The sequence below is a fragment of the Neolamprologus multifasciatus genome, chromosome 14, assembly GCF_963576455.1.
Source record: "Neolamprologus multifasciatus chromosome 14, fNeoMul1.2, whole genome shotgun sequence".
NCBI classification, from domain to species: Eukaryota; Metazoa; Chordata; class Actinopteri; order Cichliformes; family Cichlidae; genus Neolamprologus; species Neolamprologus multifasciatus.
In genome coordinates, this window is record NC_140452.1 from 6970858 (window position 1) to 6992600 (window position 21743).

The 21743-nt window shown below is 37.6% G+C and overlaps 4 protein-coding genes across 4 annotated transcripts; all 4 read left to right on the plus strand.

Moving 5' to 3' along the window:
• The first annotated feature begins 1572 nt into the window (after positions 1–1572).
• LOC146503395 (extracellular calcium-sensing receptor-like) lies at positions 1573–5136 on the plus strand. Its single transcript, XM_085131129.1, has 5 exons — positions 1573–1590; positions 2661–3533; positions 3642–3863; positions 3952–4075; positions 4232–5136. Exons 1-5 carry the CDS (start codon positions 1573–1575, stop codon positions 5134–5136), a joined length of 2142 nt encoding a protein of 713 aa, XP_084987255.1.
• Positions 5137–10346: 5210 nt separating this feature from the next.
• LOC146503396 (extracellular calcium-sensing receptor-like) lies at positions 10347–11755 on the plus strand. Its single transcript, XM_085131055.1, has 2 exons — positions 10347–10487; positions 10768–11755. Exons 1-2 carry the CDS (start codon positions 10347–10349, stop codon positions 11632–11634), a joined length of 1008 nt encoding a protein of 335 aa, XP_084987181.1. The 3' UTR covers positions 11635–11755.
• A 640-nt stretch (positions 11756–12395) lies between these two features.
• LOC146503397 (vomeronasal type-2 receptor 26-like) lies at positions 12396–13291 on the plus strand. Its single transcript, XM_085131056.1, has one exon. The coding sequence runs from the start codon at positions 12488–12490 to the stop codon at positions 13289–13291; it is 804 nt and encodes a 267-aa protein (XP_084987182.1). The 5' UTR covers positions 12396–12487.
• A 4639-nt stretch (positions 13292–17930) lies between these two features.
• On the plus strand, positions 17931–21440 carry LOC146503398 (extracellular calcium-sensing receptor-like). Its single transcript, XM_085131057.1, has 6 exons — positions 17931–18392; positions 18536–18821; positions 18932–19756; positions 19860–20081; positions 20203–20326; positions 20536–21440. The coding sequence occupies exons 1-6, from the start codon at positions 18166–18168 to the stop codon at positions 21438–21440; spliced, it is 2589 nt and encodes an 862-aa protein (XP_084987183.1). The 5' UTR covers positions 17931–18165.
• Positions 21441–21743: the final 303 nt, after the last annotated feature.

Genomic DNA, 21743 nt, shown 5'->3' on the forward strand with positions numbered 1-21743 from the left:
TATCCTTTTCACTACACATAATAAGTGTTTCACCTAAATAAATGTTTCGTTCACAGTTACTGCCTTTCATAATGTTATCACCATAAAATTTTTGATTTGGATCTCTTATTATTCAGTTTAATACATTTTTCTGTCATTTAATTCAACTGATCTTAATGTTTAATCAATGAATCATTCATTATGTCCATGGATTTTCAACTTGACTGATTGTTGTCTGGTCATTTGTAAGTTCCTTTTGAGAAGAACAATGTCCGGGTGAAACAACTGCGTTCAGAATATATTCAGGTACAACACTAAACTGGCATGCAATTACTGTAACAGAGGGTGATGGAGCTGGACGCTGCTGTGAATCATCACAAGTATATTTTTGTTGATGAGGCCAGTTTCAATCTGGCAAAAACTAGACGCAGAGGACGTAACCTTATTGGACAAAGGGCTACCATCCAAGTCCCTGGACAACGTGGGGGAAACATCTCAATGTGTGCAGCTATATCTAAAGATGGTGTGGTAGGCTGTAGACCAGTTCTAGGGTCATACAACACTGAACACCTGATAGTTTTTTTTTAATGAACTGGAGCAGGCCTGTCAGGGAGAAGACATCGTCTATGTTGTTGTGTGGGACAATGTCAGCTTCCACCATGCACAGCTGGTTCAGGAATGGTTTCAAACACACCATATTCCCCTTTCCTCAACCCAATTGAGGAATTCTTCTCTACATGGAGGTGGAAGGTGTATGATCGCCAACCCCATGAGCATGTCTTCCTTCTTCAAGCCATGTGTGAAGCTTGTGGTGATATAACTGCTGAGCAATGTCAAGCCTGGATTCGTCATGCCAGGAGATTTTTCCCACGGTGCCTGAACAACGAAGACATCCACTGTGATGTTGATGAAAACTTATGGCCCAATGTTAATGACCGGCTTGATTAATTGTGTAAAAGTGATAAAAATAAAAATATATTTTCCTTAGGTAAATGACTTGTTTTTTTCTCTCCCTTTTTCGTGTGTGTGTGTGTGTGTGTATATATATATATATATATATATATATATACATATACATACATGCTTACCTTGTATTATTTGCTCCTGAATGAAATGATTGGTAAAAGTACTAAGTTGAAAAAAGATCTTACTGTTTTGTTTGGGTGATTAAAGCAAATGCTCTCAAAAATATATCACAATGATCATGTGTTCTGAAACAATGATTAAGTGGAATGGAAATATGTGCAAATACAATGAAATCATGACATCAGATTTGAACCTTCTGATCATGGGGTGACCTACTGAGCCAAAAGCACAGGAACCGACAGGCTGTATATATTTTATAAATAAAATATATTTCACTGGTCTGCTCGTTTTAGCTGTCCGCTTACCCAGCAGATCATTTAGATACAGTTTCATTGCTTCAGTTTAAGACACTGCAGATATCCTTACAATAGACCCTACAATTATTATTGTAATACAAAGTGTCATGAGGTGACTGTTGTTGTGATTTGGCACTGTATAAATGAAACTGAATAAAATTGAATAGAATTGAATCAATAGCACAACATTTTAGTTATAAAATGACCAAGCATGTATGATGGACTGAGGGTAATAATGTAATGATCTCACATCATCAGCCTCTATTTTCAATATCCAATGTGAATATTGCGTGGATTGAAATGTGAATGAAAAAAAATATTTAGGGTTAAATGTCTGGCATTTTGTGTACTATGAAGATAATTCCACATTACTACAACAGATACTTACTATTCAGTACATTATTTGCATTTCACACTCTTTGAATTATCAGTGTGTTGAATAAACTGCTGTAGGGAAATGATTACATGTGGACACGTCTGTTACGTTACATGCAGCACTGGATATGTGAACCTTCTTTTGAGCAGTCACCTTTTCTTGTTGTGCTCAGATTGCTGCCTTGGGATATTTGTCTTTGTCCAGCTCATTATAAAACCTCTATCCTCATCTGATTTTAGAAGTGCAGTGTAAACATGCAGAGAACTGTTTTTCTGTCCATACAGTACTTGAGCATAGTTTCTGGCTGTGAGCTGCTTGGCAAATTTAACATGCCAAGTTGGTTTGAGCAGGGTGACATAATGATCGGTGGGATTTTTCCAGTTTTTAACAAAGAGGTTAGCAGCACTTATACTTTTGAGAGTAAGCCTCCTGGAGTGAATTGTGCAGTGTAAGTCTTGATACATTAGACTTCTCCAAACATTCTTCTTTACGCTTGCATCTTTAATGTTATGTTACATACAATTGTTCAGCAGCAATTCTATAATTGTGATTTTTTGTAATGACACATTTTAGGTTTGACCTACGAGCTTTTCGATGGACACAGGCGATGATGTTTGCTGTTGCAGAAATCAACAATGATCCTGCTTTCCTTCCAAATATATCTCTTGGTTATAGGATCCTTAACTCATGTTCATCTCCTACTAACACTTTACGTGCTGCACTAACACTAGCTAGCAGACCACAGGGGATAAAAGCTACTGTTTGTTCTCCAACAATATCTTCCGTCATAGCAGAGGCAGGATCATCTCAGTCCTTAGCTGTCGCTGGAACTCTTGGACCATTTCAAGTGCCAATAGTAAGAGATCAATTTGTTTATTAAGTAATGTTAAGGCTTTGTTATGCTTTATTAGGCAATTTTTTAGAATATTTCCATCACATTTCATTGGTGTTGCTTTTTTCTTCCACTACAGGTAAGTTACTTCTCAACGTGTGCTTGTCTGAGTGACAGAATTAAATATCCTACATTTTTTAGAACAATCCCCAGCGACTACTTCCAGGCAAAGGCATTGGCTGCACTGGTCAAACATTTTGGATGGCAGTGGATTGGAGCCATACAGTCAGATAATGACTATGGACGTAATGCAATTCTTGCTTTTAAGCAGGAGGTTGAAAAGCTTGGGGTTTGCATTGCTTTTGTTGGATCAGTTCTACGTACATATACAAGGGATAAAATTCTAGAAGTGGTAGAAATGATTAAACAGTCAACTGTCAAAGTAATTCTAGCTTTTGCTCCTGAGGGTGACTTTTCTCCTTTGATGAAGGAAGTAGTAAAACAAAACATTACAGGGATCCAGTGGCTTGGTAGTGAGGCTTGGATAACAGCACCTCAGCCCTCCACACCTGAAATATACACAGCTTTTGGTGGCGCCCTGGGATTTGTAATGCAGAAGATGGCTATTCCTAAACTTAAACACTTTCTTACAAGTATTAGTCCTCATAAAGATCCACATGCACCTTTTATGAAGGAGTTCTGGCAGATAATGGTGGGTTGCACTCCTGTTTTACCTGGGGTACATGCAGATACTGAGGACACAACCAAAAGATGTACAGGCAATGAAACATTAATGAATTCCGAGCATGTTTTCTTCAATGTCACAGAGCTCAGAGTGACCTATAATGTCTATAAAGCAGTTTATGCTATTGCACATGCTCTGCATCAGCTGGTATTCTGCCAACCAGTTGGAGCAAAAACAGTAAATCCATGTGTGAATCTTTCAGAAATTCAGCCCAAGGAGGTGAGAAATAATCAACTGAAATTTTTCTGAATTACTAGATAAATTATATTATAATTAGTAAATTATAAACTTATAAAAATCTAATGAATAATCACTCTGTTTTTTCAGGTCAGTAATAGCTTGCAAAAAGTGAATTTCATAAATCAGTTTGGAGATAAGGTGTTTTTTGATGAGAATGGTGATCCTCCTGCTTCTTATGATATCATTAACTGGCAGTTGACAAATGGAAAAGTGCAACATGTGACACTTGGTAATTTTAAATCTGCTGCAAATGGTGATTACAAGCTCAGCATTGAAGAGGAGAAAGTAGTGTGGAGGACAGGAAAAATGGTAATTATACTGTAATTTTCCATTGCAGTATTGAATTTGACAACTGTATGTTCTCCTGAATGTTAATGTGACATGTCTTTTGCCACAGGTCCCCACATCGGTGTGTTCTAATGTTTGTCCAGCAGGAACCAGGAAAGCTCAGATTAAGGGAAAACCTATATGTTGTTTTGACTGTGTACCCTGTGCTGATGGAACTATAGCCAACTCAAGAGGTATGCTATATTGCCCCCCAGTCCCACTCATCCTGCCAAAAAGAACAAAACAAAAGACATAGTGTGATGTACTCAGTGTTTGTTTATGTTTCAGGTTTAAAAAAAATCTATGCACATCTAGATACACAACACAGCCTCTCTATTTATCCTCAACAGGTGCAGCAGACTGCACACCTTGTCCAAAGGAATATTGGTCCAATGAGAGAAAAGATGATTGCATTCCTAGAACAATCGAATTCCTGAAATATCATGAGCCCATGGGAATTGCTCTAACAGTTGTATCCCTGTTAGGGGCCTCTCTCTCCCTTGCCACAATGGTGGTTTTTATAAACTACAGAGAAACTCCTGTGATAAAAGCCAGCAACTTTGAGCTGAGCTCTTTCTTATTGTTTTCTCTTTTTCTGTGTTTTCTCTGTTCTCTCACTTTCATTGGTATGCCAACAGTCTGGACATGCATGCTGCGCCACACCGCTTTTGGTGTGACATTTGCCCTTTGCATTTCTTGTGTCTTGGGAAAAACCATTGTTGTTGTCACAGCCTTCAAAGCCACATTTCCTGGCAAGAACATTGCTGGAAAGTTTGGTCATGCACAACAAAGGATTATTGTTTGCTCCTGCACTTTGATTCAAATAGTAACATGTGTGTTGTGGCTGACTTTAAACCCACCTTACCCACATACGTTGTTCACATACAGCAATAAGATTATTGTTCTTGAATGTAACACAGGCTCTCAGTTTGCTTTTTATGCAGTGTTGGGATACATAGGGATCCTTGCAATCATTTGTTTGATCCTGGCTTTTATGGCAAGAAAACTTCCTGATAATTTTAATGAAGCCAAATTGATCACATTCAGCCTGCTGATATTCTGTGCTGTGTGGATTACCTTCATCCCAGCATACATCAGCTCTCCTGGAAAGTTCACTGTAGCTGTGGAAATATTTGCAATTTTGTCCTCAGCTTTTGGCTTATTAATTTGTATTTTTGCACCCAAGTGTTACATAATATTTCTTAAGCCAGAAAGAAATACCAAGAAACATGTCATGGGAAAAAGTATTAAGTAAAAAAATATATAATTCCTCAATTTTAAAACACCAGTTTTATGTTTTTAAATGCATGTCGTATGGGTGCTGGAGTTTATCCCAGCCATCATAGGGCAAGCCAGGGGCATAATTTCCAGGTGGGTTAGGGGCGTTACGACCACCCCCTCAATAATCAGACCCAACCAATATTAAATCTCAATAAAATTATGAATTGTTATGCATAAATAGGCTGTTTTCTTTACTAATTTCAGGTATTACCAGCAAAATAGTTGCATGTTGAATAATCTGGGAATTTAGCCAGATTTATTTATTTATTTAGACATAGATCTTGACCTCCCAAATGTTCAGCACAAAAATATGCCAATGGGGCAAGAGGAGGGGTACACCCTGGACAGACTGCCAGTCTTTTGGAAGGCTAACACAGACGCACGTGGCTACATGTGGTCTTTGGACTGTGTGCAGAAGCCAAAGTACGTGGACAGAACCCATGTAAACACGGGGGGAACATGCGAACTTCACACAGAAAGGTCCCAGCCAGACATTGGTGTCAAACAGTGCTAACCACCATGCCATCATGCTGCCTTTGAAATATATGTATATTTCAATAATAGATATATACTGCAAAACATTAAATGTGCTGCAGAAAGAAATGGATGTGAGTAATTATTTGCATACCTGTATACAGTGTCAATCTATTTACATTTTATTTTCACACAACATTTAGGGAGCTTCAGTTGGATGTTTACACAGTTTAAATAATGATGGCTGGCAGAAGGAACTTTAATGACTTTTCTGTTTTACTCTTCCAGTAGCTGTTCTCATTTTTACTTAGAAAATGCCCATTTAAATTTTTTTCCAGCTGCCTATAGAGTTACTATTAATGGAGGACCTACAGCTAAATTCAGAATGACAGAAAGAATAGAAAAAAGCTTTATTCAATTAGATTCATGGAATTTGTTTGAGGTTCAGTGCAATTACAAGCAGATCTAACTATTTTAATGGACAGAGATCATTTGGAAGAACTGAACATGTATTATTGTAGGGTCTACCTTGAGGTGTTGTTATGATTTGGTACTGTATACCGTATTTTTCGGACCATAAGGTGCACCGGATTATAAGGCGCACTGTCGATGAACGGGTCTGTTTTCATACATAAGGTGCACGGATTATAAGGCGCATTAAGCGAAACAAAACAGTCAGATATTGCAAGCCATCACATAGCACATCATTATATACCAGCTAGTCCAACTTCAGTAACCCTACAAATGTCACTGCTGTTTAGTTTTCTGTCTTCATTTATGTTGGAAGTGATAGCAGAGCTGTACCTTCTAATCTCTCAGTCAGAACATGGTATATCATGTTTAGGTTGAAGCTAGCGAGCCAACTTCTAACTGAAATTTAATAAATTCTGTTTTCATTGATGCCTGGATGTTAAACTCAATTGTTACACCTGGCAAAGCAGCAACGCTGATCATTTTATCAAAGATGAAAGGATTCAGACAGTTTTTAACTCTCAGTGATGCCGCAGTGTACGTTTGACTTTTGGACCTGAAGGGGATGGAGTTTTGGACCCAGATTACTCCGCGAGGCTCTTGACTACGGTAGACGTAATGCTCCGACAATCCATCAAGCGGTGCGGTTCGTAGCTTACCAAAGTCGTACTAAAACATTTTTTGACATATTTTTGAGCGCCATGTACCACAAAAAATTCATTTGAGATCTGTAAGCACAACCAGAATTCATACATAAGGCGCACCGGATTATAAGGTGCACTGTCAATTTTTGAAAAAATTAAAGGATTTTAAGTGCGCCTTATAGTGCGGAAAATACAGTAAATAAAATTGAACTGAATTGAAGTTTATTGAAATTAATTGAATTAGGTGATTAGACTCAGATGACCCATCGTGGCAGAAGTAAATTAAAGTAAGTAAAGTAAAATGTTATTTATATAGCACCTTTCTAGATAAAAAGATCACAAAGTGCTTCACAACGGGATGACAGAGTATAAAACAGAAATAGACAAAAGTTAACATAATGCAATTCTAAAAAGATGCGTTTTTAGTTGTTTTTTAAATGAGTCCACAGATGTTAAACTCAGACGAAGAGAGTTCCACAGTCTGGGGGCTACAGTGGCAATAGCTCTATCTCCCTTGGTTCTCAGCCTTGTATGCTGAATAACAAGTAGGCCCTGATCACATGATCTCAGGGACTTCCTAGGGACATAGGGCTGTAAAAGTTTAGTAATGTAGGCTGGTGATTGTCCATGAAGAGCTTTAAAGGTCAGAACCAGAATCTTAAAATGCACTCTGAATTCAACGGGGAGCCAATGGAGCTGTAGTAGCAACAGTGTCACATGAGCATACTTAGATGTTTTGGTCAGAAGCCTTTCTGCAGCATTTTGGACAATTTGCAGACGCTCCAGGGAGCCCTTGCTTAGACAAGTGAACAATGAGTTACAGTAGTCCAAACTAGTCCAAACTGAAATGAATGAATATGCAATAACAATGTCCAGTTCAGAACGAGATACAATAGGGCTTAATTTAGAAATGTTTCTTAAATGATAGAAGCAGGACCGAACCAGAGATTTGACGTGAACATCCAAAGTAAGAGCAGAGTCACAAATTACCCCTAGGTTCCCGATAGATGATTTCACAAATGTTGAAAGAGGACCAAGAGCATTCATTATCATAGGTACATGTCTATCAGGACCACATACAAGGACTTCAGTCTTTTCTTCATTAAGTTGGAGGAAGTTGTCAGCCATCCAACCTTTGATGGATTCTAAGCACTCATTTAGAATCTGCAGCTTTGACACATCTTGGGGTTTAACAGAACAGAATCCCAGCAGCAATAGGATATAGGGCGTGATCTCCTGGAGTTTGAACACTGGTGATGGTAAAGATGTAGACTTGATGGAGCTCTGAATGACTCAGTTGAGATGAAGATCGGAAGGGGGTGGGTTGCACGAATGAGAGTCTGAAAAGGAGAATGACAGAGCACTGACATGGCCATGCCATCATATTAGCTTCTTCTTCATTAGCCATCTTCTTGATGGGACCTGCAAAAAGACTAAAGGCCCCAACTTACAACGTATACAATACAAAACTCTCCATAAACACTATACAGGACAAATCATGTTCCAAGTGGGGGTTACACACTTAAACATATGCATCCACTGTAGTGATGGGATTTCCGGCTCTTTTTAGAGAACCGGCTCTTTCGGCTCGCCTCACTAAAAACAGCTGGCTCTTTCGGCTCCCAACCGGCTCTTCAGGTTGTTTTTTTGCTTTAATTAATTTATTATTAACAACAATATAAAGCTATGCACAAAAGGAATTACTAATGTAAAAAAAATAATAAAAAAACCCCAGTGGTTTTATTTATATATATGTTTATATATAAATATATATGGTGGCCCCTAGAGACAAAGGACGTACAAACTCCAAAAAGCACGTACAAATTCCAAAACACACTTCTAGCGTTAACTGAACTTCCAAAACAGAGCTACCTAGATCACTTAAATTACACAATTGAAAGCATATGTGTATTGTTTGTGTATTTGTACACAGGCACTCATATATATTCAACTAATTTAAAAAAAAATGTTCATTTACCTGTTACTACCACACACCAAATCCGGTCGTTGGTGTAGCCACTAGGTAACAAAAGCTCAACACTGCCCCTAGCATCCTTGAGCAATTCTCTTGCGTTTTGTACATGTTTTGGAGTTTGTACGTGATTCGTCTCTAGGGGCCACCGTAAATATACTTTTATATATTCACTCCACATAAAATGTAATAAATAAATTATATAATACAAAAAACAACTATTTACTATTTTAACTATTTAAATTTTCAGCTTTTTCCTTTTCTCACAGAATGCAGTTAATTTGTAACAAGGTAATGATATGCATGTTAGCTAGTTAGTTGAGTCTCAAAGCAAAGCCAATGAGAATCAATAAGAGAATTGATAAGGAATCCATCCGACAAATGATATCAATAATGTAATCAGAATCATTAAATTCTAATCTAATCAATTCCCATCCCTATTAATATATCGTGATGAGAAATGTCTCTAAAAGTGGTTTCTAAAGAAGGGTAGATCTAACGAACAAGTAAGGCTGCACAGCACAGCCTTGTGCCATACTGTAAAAATTAAAATTAGAAATGAGTTTTTTCAAAGTTTTTTCAGCACCCAACACAAACAACAAGAGTGTAGAAATGAAAAATATTGTATCACACAGTCAAGAATATAAACAAATGCAGATCTTCTTGCAATGGAATGACATGCGTGGCTACAGTCATCAACATGATCATCTTGTTAAAAAAATTCAGGATACTATATGATAATTTTAGCACGCCTGTTTTTAAAGTAATGAATATGCATCAATAGTTTAATCATGAATGCAGTGTTATGCAGCAATTAATATCTTAATTACTGAAAAGCCAGTGCTGTGCTTTGCAGGCATTTCACATCAATAGCTTCCACAATAAACTGTTGTGGAAGAAATGACTGTCACTTTCTTGAGGAGACACAACATATATTATTCTCACCAACCACAAATGTATACTGTAGTCCTAAACACAAAACTCTAGACATCAAACTCTTGGTCATCTACAGGTTATATGTGGAAGTCTGTGTAGAAGAAATGTGAATTTTTACTGACAACAGACAAAATAGATTACTGACATTTGAAAATATATAATGAGTAGAGCAATTATTTTCCTTGTTGTTTCAAGCTTACCAATCTGAAATCACTGAGCCCTTTGGGAAATGAGAGAATGTCTGACTACATCTAATACTGTCGTTATAAGAACTGTGCTCTCATGCATATATGATAATAGAGCACAAACATGAAAAGAGGTATCATCTTATTCCTCTGTATCCTCACCATGAACACAGTATCTGGCTGTGAACCGTTTGGCAGGTTTGATATTCCAAGTTTGTTTAAGGAAGGTGACATAATGATTGGAGGAATCTTCCCGATTTTGATCAAAGAAATACTCAGCACTTCTACATTTGATAAGGAGCCGACTAAAGTGCAGTGTGAAGGGTATGATTTAACACAAACTTTTTTGTTCATTTGTCATGCATGTATGTTTATTTGTGTTTTAATTCTTGAGATTGTAGTGTATATACATGTAAAGCAAAAGCTTGGTTACTTTATGACTTGTATCAATCACTAACATGTCTTTAGGTTTGACCTGAGAGTTTTTCGATGGACACAGGCAATGATATTTGCCATTGAAGAAATCAACAAGGATCCTGCTCTGCTTCCAAACATATCTCTTGGCTATAGCATACTTAACTCTTGCGCATCTCCAACAAATGCTTTACGTGCTGCACTAACACTGGCTAGTGGAGCAGAGGAGGTAGATGTATCTTCTCATTGCCCTCCAGCTATATCTGCTTTCATAGCAGAATCTGGGTCATCTCAGTCAATAGCTGTGGCTGGAATTCTTGGACCATTTCATATGCCAATAGTAAGAGATAACTGGACAATAAGAGACAATTATATGTTTTATGATGCTGTGTGCCAATAGTAAAAGAGATAAAATGTATGTTTTATGCCATGTGATGTATGTGATATTTTGGCATTGTATGATGTATCGTTGCATGCACACTGTTTCAGTGTTCTTTTCTCTTTTATAGATCAGCTACTTCTCAACGTGTGCTTGTCTGAGTGACAGAACTAAATATCCTACATTTTTTAGAACAATCCCCAGTGACTATTTCCAGGCAAAAGCTTTGGCTGCACTGGTCAAACATTTTGGATGGCAGTGGATTGGAGCCATACAGTCAGATAATGATTATGGACGTAATGGAATTCTTGCTTTTAAGGAGGAGGTTGAAAAGTTTGGGATTTGCATTGCTTTTGTGGGTACAATTCTACGTACATACACTAAAGACAGATTTTTGAAAGTTGTGGAAATAATAAAACAGTCGTCTGTCAAAGTAATTTTGGCTTTTGTACCTGAAGGTGACTTTTATCCTTTGATGAAAGAAATTGTGAACCAGAACATTACAGGAATTCAGTGGATCGCAAGTGAGGCCTGGATAACAGCATCTCGACCATCCACACCTGAAATATACACAGCTTTTGGTGGCGCCCTCGGATTTGTTGTTCAGAAGATGGCTATTCCAAATTTCAAACACTTTCTTACAAGTATTAGTCCTTATAAAGATCCACATGCACCTTTTGTGAAGGATTTCTGGGAGATTATGGTGGGCTGCACACCTGTTTTGCCAGGGGTACATGCAGCTACCGAGGACACAACCAAAAGATGTACAGGCAATGAAACATTAATGAATTCCGAGCATGATTTCTTCAATGTCACAGAGCTCAGAGTGACCTATAATGTCTATAAAGCAGTTTATGCTATTGCACATGCTCTGCATCAGCTGGTATTCTGCCAACCAGTTGGAGCAAAAACATTAAATCCATGTTTGAATCTTTCAGAAATTCATCCCAAGGAGGTGAGAAATGGTGCAATTGAAAGTTACAATTCTTCTGACTGAAGAAGAAGCTCATAAAAATCTGATAAATAATCTCTTCCTCTCTAGGTCATTAAAAGCTTACAAAGGGTGAATTTCACAAATCAGTTTGGTGATGAGGTGTTTTTTGATGAGAATGGCGATCCTCCTGCTTCTTATGATATCATTAACTGGCAGTTGATAAATGGAAAAGTGCAACATGTGACACTTGGTCATTTTGCATCTGCTGCAAACGGCAATTACAAACTCAGTGTCCAGGAGGAGAAGATCGTGTGGAGGACAGGAAAAACAGTAATTCTGATGTCTCTTTTTTTTCCATGCAGTACACTTTTAGTATGTCAACTTTATTTGAATAGTGGCAGTAAGATCATTTCAAATCCTATTTATCATTGCTACAATACTTAAATATTTCTTTTGCCACAGGTCCCCACATCACTGTGTTCAAATGTTTGCCCATCTGGAACCAGAAAAGCTCAAATTAATGGAAAACCAATTTGTTGTTTTCACTGTGTATCCTGTGCTGATGGAACTATAGCCAACTCAACAGGTAGACAAGTAGACCAATATAAGAAGTGTATGTGTATATGTCTTATCAAATCGAGCACACTCAGTATAATATCACATATTTAGTGTATACGTATAAGTAATATTTAAAATATTAATGTGGTAGGGTATCATCTTGATTTTTAATTAATTTCACTGCTTTTTTCTGTCAAGGAAGTTAAATCTTCCGGTCTCTCAATTCATTATTCACCCTTTCTGTTTATCCTCAACAGGTGCAGCAGACTGCACACCTTGTCCAAAGGAATACTGGTCCAATGAGAGAAAAGATGATTGCATTCCTAGAACAATTGAGTTTCTGAAATATCATGAGCCTATGGGAATAGCTCTAACACTTGTATCCCTGTTAGGGGCCTCTCTCTCCCTTGCCACAATGGTGGTTTTTATCAACTACAGAGAAACTCCTGTGATAAAAGCCAGCAACTTTGAGCTGAGCTCTTTCTTATTGTTTTCTCTTTTTCTGTGTTTTCTCTGTCCTCTCACTTTCCTAGGTAAGCCAACAGTCTGGACATGCATGCTGCGCCACACCGCTTTTGGTGTGACATTTGCCCTTTGCATTTCCTGTGTCTTGGGAAAAACCATTGTTGTTGTCACAGCCTTCAAAGCCACATTTCCTGGCAATAAAATTAGTGGACAGTTTGGTCATGCACAACAAAGAATCATTGTTTGCTCCTGCACTTTGATTCAACTAATAACTTGTGTGTTGTGGCTGACTTTAAACCCACCTTACCCACATACGTTGTTCACATACAGCAATAGGATGATTGTTCTGGAATGTAACACAGGATCTGAGTTTGCTTTTTATGCAGTGTTGGGATACATAGGGATCCTTGCAATCATTTGTTTGATCTTGGCATTTATGGCAAGAAAACTTCCTGATAATTTCAATGAAGCCAAATTGATCACATTCAGCTTGCTGATATTCTGTGCTGTGTGGATTACCTTCATCCCAGCATACATCAGTTCTCCTGGAAAGTTCACTGTAGCTGTGGAAATATTTGCAATTTTGTCTTCAGCATTTGGCTTATTAATTTGTATTTTTGCACCCAAGTGTTACATAATATTTCTTAAGCCAGAAAAAAATACAAAGAAATGGGTTATGGGAAAAATTATAAAGTAAAGAAACATGATATTGTTCTATGTTAAACCTTTATAACCCAAGTATCATACAGGCCGCCTGGAGTTGTCTTCTAATTTTGGGTGTAAAATTACAAAATAATTCAGAGCACGGTGGCATTATGTTTAGCCCTGTTGCCTCACAGCAAGATGGTCCTGAGTTCAATTCCACAGTTGCATGTTCTCTCCGTGGGTTCTCCCCGGGTGCACCGGCTTCCTCCCACAGTCCAAAGACATGCACTTTGTGGAGATAGGTTAATTGGAAAATCTAAATAGCCCATAGGTGTGAATGCAGGAGTAAATGTGAGTGCGAATTGTTGCGAATGGTTGTCTATCTCTGTTTGTTGGCCCTGCGACAACAAACAGGGCCAAAGGTGGCGAGAGGCAAGGGTGTACCTGTCTCGCCCTATGACAGCTGGGATAGGCTCCAGCACCCCCCGCGACCCTGAAAAGGATAAGTGGAAGTGAGTGGATGGATGAATGGATAGCAAAAGTGGTTAACAAGTCATTGTAATGTGAAGCACACATGGTAAAATCTAGGCAGAGCTAATTTTGTTGTCTGTGTTCAGACAACAATACCTTGTGTATGCTTTGTACTAACACGAAACACCACATATTTATTTTTATTAAAAAGCTTGTTTTCTTTTTTTAATGAAATCATTTCAATTTTGTCTCTAGCACAAACAGTAGCAAAGTTACTTCTTTTAAAAGCACCTCCAAAAAAATGGAACCACAGCTGGGTCAGTGGTGAAAAAGGGGTCAGTGATGTTGCCATTTATGTTTTGATTTACATAATTTATATTTCACTAGTACAGTTATAAGTATTTCAATGTCCTGTAACTTAGTAACACTATAGCAATATATGTAACATATATGTTGCATATACGGCCTTTCGTTAAATATATACATTGGGGATATTTTAGACACATCTAGATCATGGCCAGTTTTAAAGAGAAGAAAGATTGATTGAGAGCTCAGACATTGCAATGCATTCTTCATAGTCCCCACCATAACGCACAAATTTCCCCGCCATGGGATCAATAAAGTCTTATCTTATCTTATCTTATCGTGCTGTTTTTCATGTAATATAGACATGCACCCCCCCCTCCAAAAACACACGTATGGATGTAGATAGATAGATAGATAGATAGATAGTTTGTGATGGAGAGAAATAGGCTTTTGAGTACAACATTAAAAATGTGATGCAATTTAACTTTGAAAAATCAGATGCAAAAAGAATAAATCATAATTGAAAGCAAGATACCATTAATAATTGTATATCCCCTGTCTGTGACCTTGAAAAGTGAAAAACTGTGGTAATTTAAACACCATGGAGCTAAAGCGTTTTTTGTTGTTGTTGTTGTTGTTGTTGTTGTTGTTGTTGTTGTTGTTGTTGTTGTTGTTTTTAGGGGTTGTTTTTCCCTGAAATGAAATGAAATTACATTTACTTTTGTATAAGTAAATATTCATTAAAGCCCTGCTGCAGCTATTGGGCGACTTCTAGTTGGTGGTTGAAGAAAATTTCCCTAATTACACACCTTCCTCTTTTTTTCCTAAATAAATAAACACAAGTGGATGCTCTTTGAGCTTCTGAACAGCAAAATAGGTTTAGGCAGAAACTGAAATATAAGTGAAAGAATACCTCAAAAACTCTCTCTCTATGTTATTTATTTCATCACAAATTTAGTGTGACCTTCAACTGGCCCATGTAAAATTGTAAATGTGGGCCATTTTTGGAAAGGATGAAGTGACTTTAGTAATGTGTCATCTGGATATCATGCTAAAGTAGCCCACATGATGAACTATGAATAATTTGTAGGATTGTTGTAAATTGATCCATAAAAATTGTGCAATTGAATTCTTAGTTATTATACAGTCCTGATCAAAAGTTTAAGACCACTTGAAAAATGGTAAAAATTGCTGCCGAGGTGGGATGCAGTAAGACAGTAATTTGGAATTTCTTAAATGATCCTTAGGGTTATGGAACAAAAATATCAAGTGGAAGACCCAAAAATATTTCACCAGCACTGAGCCGGAGGCTCCAATTGGCTGTCAACCAAGACACTGGATGATCCTCAACCGAATTTAAGGCTGTTGCTGGTGCCGATTGGAGCCCCATAAACATCAGCTGGTATCTGAGACTGAAGGGCTTCAAAAACAAAAAATGTCTTCAAAGGCCTAGTCTCCTTAAACGCCACAGAACTGACCATTTGAGCTTTGCAAGAGAGCATCAAACATGGGACCTTAAAGGGTGGAAGAAAGTTTTATTCTCTGATGAGAAAAAATGTAACCTTCATGGTCGTGATGGTTCCCAATATTACTGGCATGCCAAGCAGATCCCACCTGACATGTTTTCGACGCGGCGCAGTGGAAGCGGTACAATAATGGTCTGGGGTGATTTTTCCTTCAGTGGAACAATGGAGCTTCAGGAGGTGCAGGGGCATCAAAAAGCCACTGTCTATGTCCAGATGGTGCAGAGAGCATCCCTCATGACTGAGGGCCCTTGTCTGTGTGGGAATGACAGGGTTTTTCAACAGGACAACACTACAGTACACAATGCCCGCAGGACAAGGGACTTCATCCAGGAGAATACCATCACTCTTTAGGACCATCCTGCGTGTTCCCCTAATCTAAATCCAATTGAGAACCTTTGGGGATGGATGGCAAGGGAAGTTCTCTAAAATGGACAACAGTTCCAGACAGCAGATGCCCGCCGTGCGGCCGTCTTCACCACTTGGAGAAATGTTCCCACTCACCTCATGAAAATGCTTGCATCAAGCATGCTGCAACACATTTTATTAAGTGAAAACAATAACAGTGGAGTTACTCATTACTGAGTTTTCTGTTTTGGGGGGTGGGTGTGGGTTTTTTTGGAGGTATGGTCCTAAGCTTTTAATAAGCTGTAAAACAACATGTCTCAGTTTAAGTGTTGTTTTCAATAAATTGCATGCGTTTTTGCCATTTTTCAAGTGGTTTTAAACGTTTGATGGGATTTAACTCTTTTAACTCCTCAGCTGTAACATAATCTGCCCCATTTAAACATCCCATCCATAACCCATTCGGCTCTTTAGTATTTGTTCATCTTTTATGTAATTACACAGTTCCCTATATATATATATATATATATATATATATATATATATATATGTGTGTAAAACTGAAAAACTGAAAGACTACACAGCAAATCCAGCATGTCCAAATTAACACTGTCAGATTTGATTTCAACACTATTAAAGTGTCTATATGGGTCCACACCAGAGAGTGTTAATTTAACTCTTTTTGGAGAGTTGGTACGTTAACTCTGATTTAGTGTTAAACACCAAATCTGTCTGGAGTTGATAATTTAACACTTGGTGTTAAGAGTTTATATATTAACTCTCAAAGAGTATTTTAGTTTAACTACGTAAGAGTTATCTTCTAATTAATTCTAAAAAGCGGGAATTTTACTGTTCTGAACTTCTAGAAATTTATTTTGGAAATAAACATTTACTAAAAAGACGCAATGGTTTTTGAAAAACATTTATTCTGAACTGTGCACCACAATTTCAAAACATTTTCTAAAGATGTAACAGTGTACAAGGTCTGACATAGGTGAGCTGGTAAATGCAAATAACAGCATTCTCATCACTTATTTCTTCAATACAATATACATGTCCTTCATTCTTCACTTTGTGGAACTTCAACGCACTTCTGCTCTCCCCCATATTCCATCTTCACAAGCATATCCTATGTGGAGATTGAATAAAAATTAGTTGACACTAATTAATGGCACAAATCAATTTCAGCACAGTAAAAAAAAAAAGGAATCCTTTTTGAGCCATTACTTGTGTAAAGTATTTTCCCAAAAGACAAGGATACAGGCAACAGGTAATACTGAACTAAATGTAAAACCTCAGCCTTTTTCATTTTTACCTAAACCGTGTCCACAAAACTCTGGAGGGATCTAAATGCTAACGTAGAACCCAGTCAGGACATCTGCTACTGCTGTTTGCTCGTTATTTTATGGGAGATCGTTTTCAGGCTTCAAGTAGCACCATTATACCAACATTTCACATTCTAGACATTGTTTTAGGTGTATTTGACCAAAACATTTGACTGAAAATTCACATGCAAGCTTTTTTTCAAGGCTGTGGTATTTGCCCGCAAACAATACCTTTCAGCTAGCTAAAACAGAATATTATGCGATCAGCGAGCAACATGGCTAATGCCTTTCACACAGCTTTGTCTCAACTCCAAAGAGCCACAGAAGTAAAAGCTAATAATAATAATTGAAACAATCTTTGAAAAAATGACTTACCAAGCATGGCAAACAACTCAAATATGTAGAGCAAAATGTTCTGAAACGGCTTCACTTCAGCTTCGATTGGAGCCGTGCTGGGGGCAGAGTCTGTGAATTTACTCTATTAGTGTCATAGCCCCTGTAGGAGTTCAGAGTTAAGAGGTCAAGAGTTAATGTTTCCATTGTAACACCTCCAGAATGAAATAGAAACACTCATTTTTAACACTAGATTTTAACTACTATCATTTTACACCTCAGAGTTACATTAAAAGAATGTGACTCTACTTAGAGTAAAATTAACTCTAAGACTACTAACACCAAAACATTTAACACTTTTGAATTTGCTTTGTATGGATAACTTCTACATTACCTAGCTAAAGAGTTTTCTAAAGTCCCTTTCAAATTTCTTTATGATTAATGTGCATTGCAAAAGTAGTTTTAGACACTTTTTGATACACGATAGTTTACTGACATTTAACAATACATGTAGAGCATTAATTTCCTGATTCCAAGTTTGGCAATCTAAGATCACTGAGCCCTTTGGGAAATTATAGCACATTGACTACATGTAATACTGTTGTTATAAGAACTGTGCTCTCATGCCTATATGGCAATGCAGTGCAAACATGCAAAGAGGTATCCACCTATTTCTGTGTGTTCTCAGCACGAACACAGTATCTGGCTGTGAATTGTTAGGCAGGTTTGATATGCCTAGTTTGTTTAAGGAAGGTGACATAATGATCGGAGGAATCTTCCCAGTTTTAAACAAAGAGATACTCAGCACTTATACATTTGACAAGGAGCCACCTAAAGTGCAGTGTGAAGGGTATGATTTACCACAACTGGCTTTTTCATTTGTCATGCATGTATGATTTTTTGTGTTTTCATTCTTGACATTGTACTGTACATACATGGGAAGCAATAGCTGGGTAACTTTATGACTTGAATCAATCACTAACATGTCTTTAGGTTTGACTTGCGAATGTATCGATGGACACAGGCAATGTTATTTGCCATTGAAGAAATCAACAACGATCCTGCTCTGCTTCCAAACATATCTCTTGGCTATAGGATCCTTAACTCATGCTCATCTCCTACAAATACTTTACGTGCTGCTCTAACGCTGGCTAGTGGAGCAGAGAAGGCAAGTGCGACTTCTCATTGCCCTCCAGCTATATCTGCCCTCATAGCAGAGTCTGGATCATCTCAGTCAATAGCTGTGGCTGGAATTCTTGGACCATTTCATATGCCAATAGTAAGAGATAAAGTTGTATGTTTTATGATGCTAAGTGATATTTGATGTTTTGGCATTGTATGATGTATTGTTGCATGCACACTGTTTCAGTGTTCTTTTCTCTTTTATAGATCAGCTACTCCTCAACGTGTGCTTGTCTGAGTGACAGAACTAAATATCCTACATTTTTTAGAACAATCCCCAGCGACTACTACCTTGCAAAAGCTTTGGCTGCACTGGTCAAACATTTTGGATGGCAGTGGATTGGAGCCATACAGGCAGATAATGATTATGGACGTAATGGAATTCTTGCCTTTAAGGAGGAGGTTGAAAAGTTTGGGGTTTGTGTTGCTTTTGTTGCATCAGTTCTACGCACGTACACAAGAGATAAATTTCTAGAAGTGGTGGAAATAATAAAACAGTCATCTGTCAAAGTAATTTTGGCTTTTTCTTCTGAGGGTGACGTTTATCCTTTGATGCAAGAGATTGTGAACCAGAACATTACAGGAATTCAGTGGATTTCTTGTGTGGCTTGGATAACAGCACCTCGACCATCCACGCCTGAAATACATAGATCCTTTGGTGGAACTCTGGGATTTGTAATGCAGAAGATGGCTATTCCTAAATTTAAACACTTTCTTACAAGTATTAGTCCTTATACAGATCCCAATGCACCTTTCGTGAAGGATTTCTGGGAGATTATGGTGGGCTGCACACCTGTTTTGCCAGGGGTACATGCAGCTACTGAGGACACAACCAAAAGATGTACAGGCAATGAAACATTAATGAATTCCGAGCATGATTTCTTCAATGTCACAGAGCTCAGAGTGACCTATAATGTCTATAAAGCAGTTTATGCTATTGCACATACTCTGCATCAGCTGGTATTTTGCCAACCAGTTGGAGCACAAACAGTAAAGCGATGTTTAAAACTGTCAGAAATAAAGCCCAAGGAGGTGAGAAATTGTTTTACTGAAAGTTACAATAGTTCAAATTGTTTGAACAAAACCAATAATTGAACGTTTATACATACCTAATACATAATCCTTTCCTTTCTAGCTAAGTAAAAAGTTACAAAAGGTGAATTTCACAAATCAGTTTGGTGAAGAGGTGTTTTTTGATGAGAATGGCGATCCTCCTGCTTCTTATGATGTTATTAACTGGCAGTTGATAAATGGAAAAGTGCAACATGTGACACTTGGTCATTTGACATTTGCTTCAAATGGTGATTACAAGCTCAGCATCGAGGAGGAAAAGATAGTGTGGAGGACAGGAAAAACAGTAATCATGATGTCTCTCTATTTTTACATGCAGTACACTTTTAGCATCTCATCCTTTACTATTCTCTTGTTAACACATAATCATTTACCTCTACAATACTTCAATATTTCTTTTGTCACAGGTCCCCACATCAGTGTGTTCTAATGTTTGCCCAGTTGGAACCAGAAAAGCTCAAATTCAGGGAAAACCTATATGTTGTTTTGACTGTGTACCCTGTGCTGATGGAACTATAGCAAACTCAACAGGTAGACAGAAACATATCAAGAGTGTATATCCCATAAACGTTGAACGTGTACATTATAACATGACATGTTTAGTGTCTACATATAACTAATATTTAAAATATTAATGTCTTACTTGCATCATATGCTTTTTTTAAGTAAATTTTTAATTTATTATTATCCCAAATATACATCTAGATACACCACTGACCCTTTCTGTTTATCCTCAACAGGTGCAGCAGACTGCACACCTTGTCTACAGGAATACTGGTCCAATGAGAGAAAAGATGATTGCATTCCTAGAACAATTGAGTTTCTGAAATATCATGAGCCTATGGGAATAGCTCTAACACTTGTATCCCTGTTAGGGGCCTCTCTCTCCCTGGCCACAATGGTGGTTTTTATCAACTACAGAGAAACTCCTGTGATAAAAGCCAGCAACTTTGAGCTGAGCTCTTTCTTATTGTTTTCTCTTTTTCTGTGTTTTCTCTGTCCTCTCACTTTTCTTGGTCAACCAACAGTCTGGGCGTGCATGATGCGCCACACCACTTTTGGTGTGACATTTGCCCTTTGCATTTCCTGTGTCTTGGGAAAAACCATTGTTGTTGTCACAGCCTTCAAAGCCACATTTCCTGGCAAGAAAATTGCTGGAAAGTTTGGTCATGCACAACAAAGACTCATCATTTGCTCCTGCACTTTGAGTCAAGTGGTAATATGCACATTATGGCTGACTTTAAACCCACCTTACCCACATATGTTGTTCACATACAGCAATAGGATGATTGTTCTGGAATGTAAAACAGGATCTGAGTTTACTTTTTATGCAGTGTTGGGATACATAGGGATCCTTGCAATCATTTGTTTGATCCTGGCATTCATGGCAAGAAAACTTCCTGATAAGTTCAATGAAGCCAAATTGATCACATTCAGCCTGCTGATATTCTGTGCTGTGTGGATTACCTTCATCCCAGCATACATCAGTTCTCCTGGAAAGTTCACTGTAGCTGTAGAAATATTTGCAATTTTGTCCTCAGCTTTTGGCTTATTACTTTGCATTTTTGCACCCAAGTGTTACATAATATTTCTTAAGCCAGAAAAAAATACCAAGAAACATGTCATGGGAAAAACTATAGGCTAAAAGTTTAAATAACATTAACAATTTATATTATGTTGCCATTTTTGTCTTTATATTATTATTATTATTATTATTATTATTATTACATTTATATTACATTAGTAGACATTACGAGTCACTTAAAATTCTGTGACACATTAAATAACAGAGTCTGGGTATATACATATTCAAATGTAATTTTTGACAGATAAAGGATTTATAATTAACATTACAGTACACTGCAAGATATGTTTTATGCTGCTGAAAGAAATGGATGTGAGTGAGTAGTTATAGACCCACACACAAATGCAACACAATTTAAGATAA

Coding starts and splice junctions, on each gene's coding strand:
- LOC146503397 (XM_085131056.1), top strand. CDS start 12,488: ATGGGAATAGCTCTAACACTTGTATCCCTGTTAGGGGCCTCTCTCTCC.
- LOC146503395 (XM_085131129.1), top strand. Junction 3,864..3,951: donor TGTGGAGGACAGGAAAAATG/GTAATTATACTG, acceptor CTTTTGCCACAG/GTCCCCACATCGGTGTGTTC. Junction 4,076..4,231: donor AACTATAGCCAACTCAAGAG/GTATGCTATATT, acceptor TATCCTCAACAG/GTGCAGCAGACTGCACACCT.
- LOC146503396 (XM_085131055.1), top strand. CDS start 10,347: ATGATATTTGCCATTGAAGAAATCAACAAGGATCCTGCTCTGCTTCCA. Junction 10,488..10,767: donor TGGCTAGTGGAGCAGAGGAG/GTAGATGTATCT, acceptor TCTCTTTTATAG/ATCAGCTACTTCTCAACGTG.
- LOC146503398 (XM_085131057.1), top strand. CDS start 18,166: ATGCCTATATGGCAATGCAGTGCAAACATGCAAAGAGGTATCCACCTA. Junction 19,757..19,859: donor CAGAAATAAAGCCCAAGGAG/GTGAGAAATTGT, acceptor TTTCCTTTCTAG/CTAAGTAAAAAGTTACAAAA. Junction 20,327..20,535: donor AACTATAGCAAACTCAACAG/GTAGACAGAAAC, acceptor TATCCTCAACAG/GTGCAGCAGACTGCACACCT.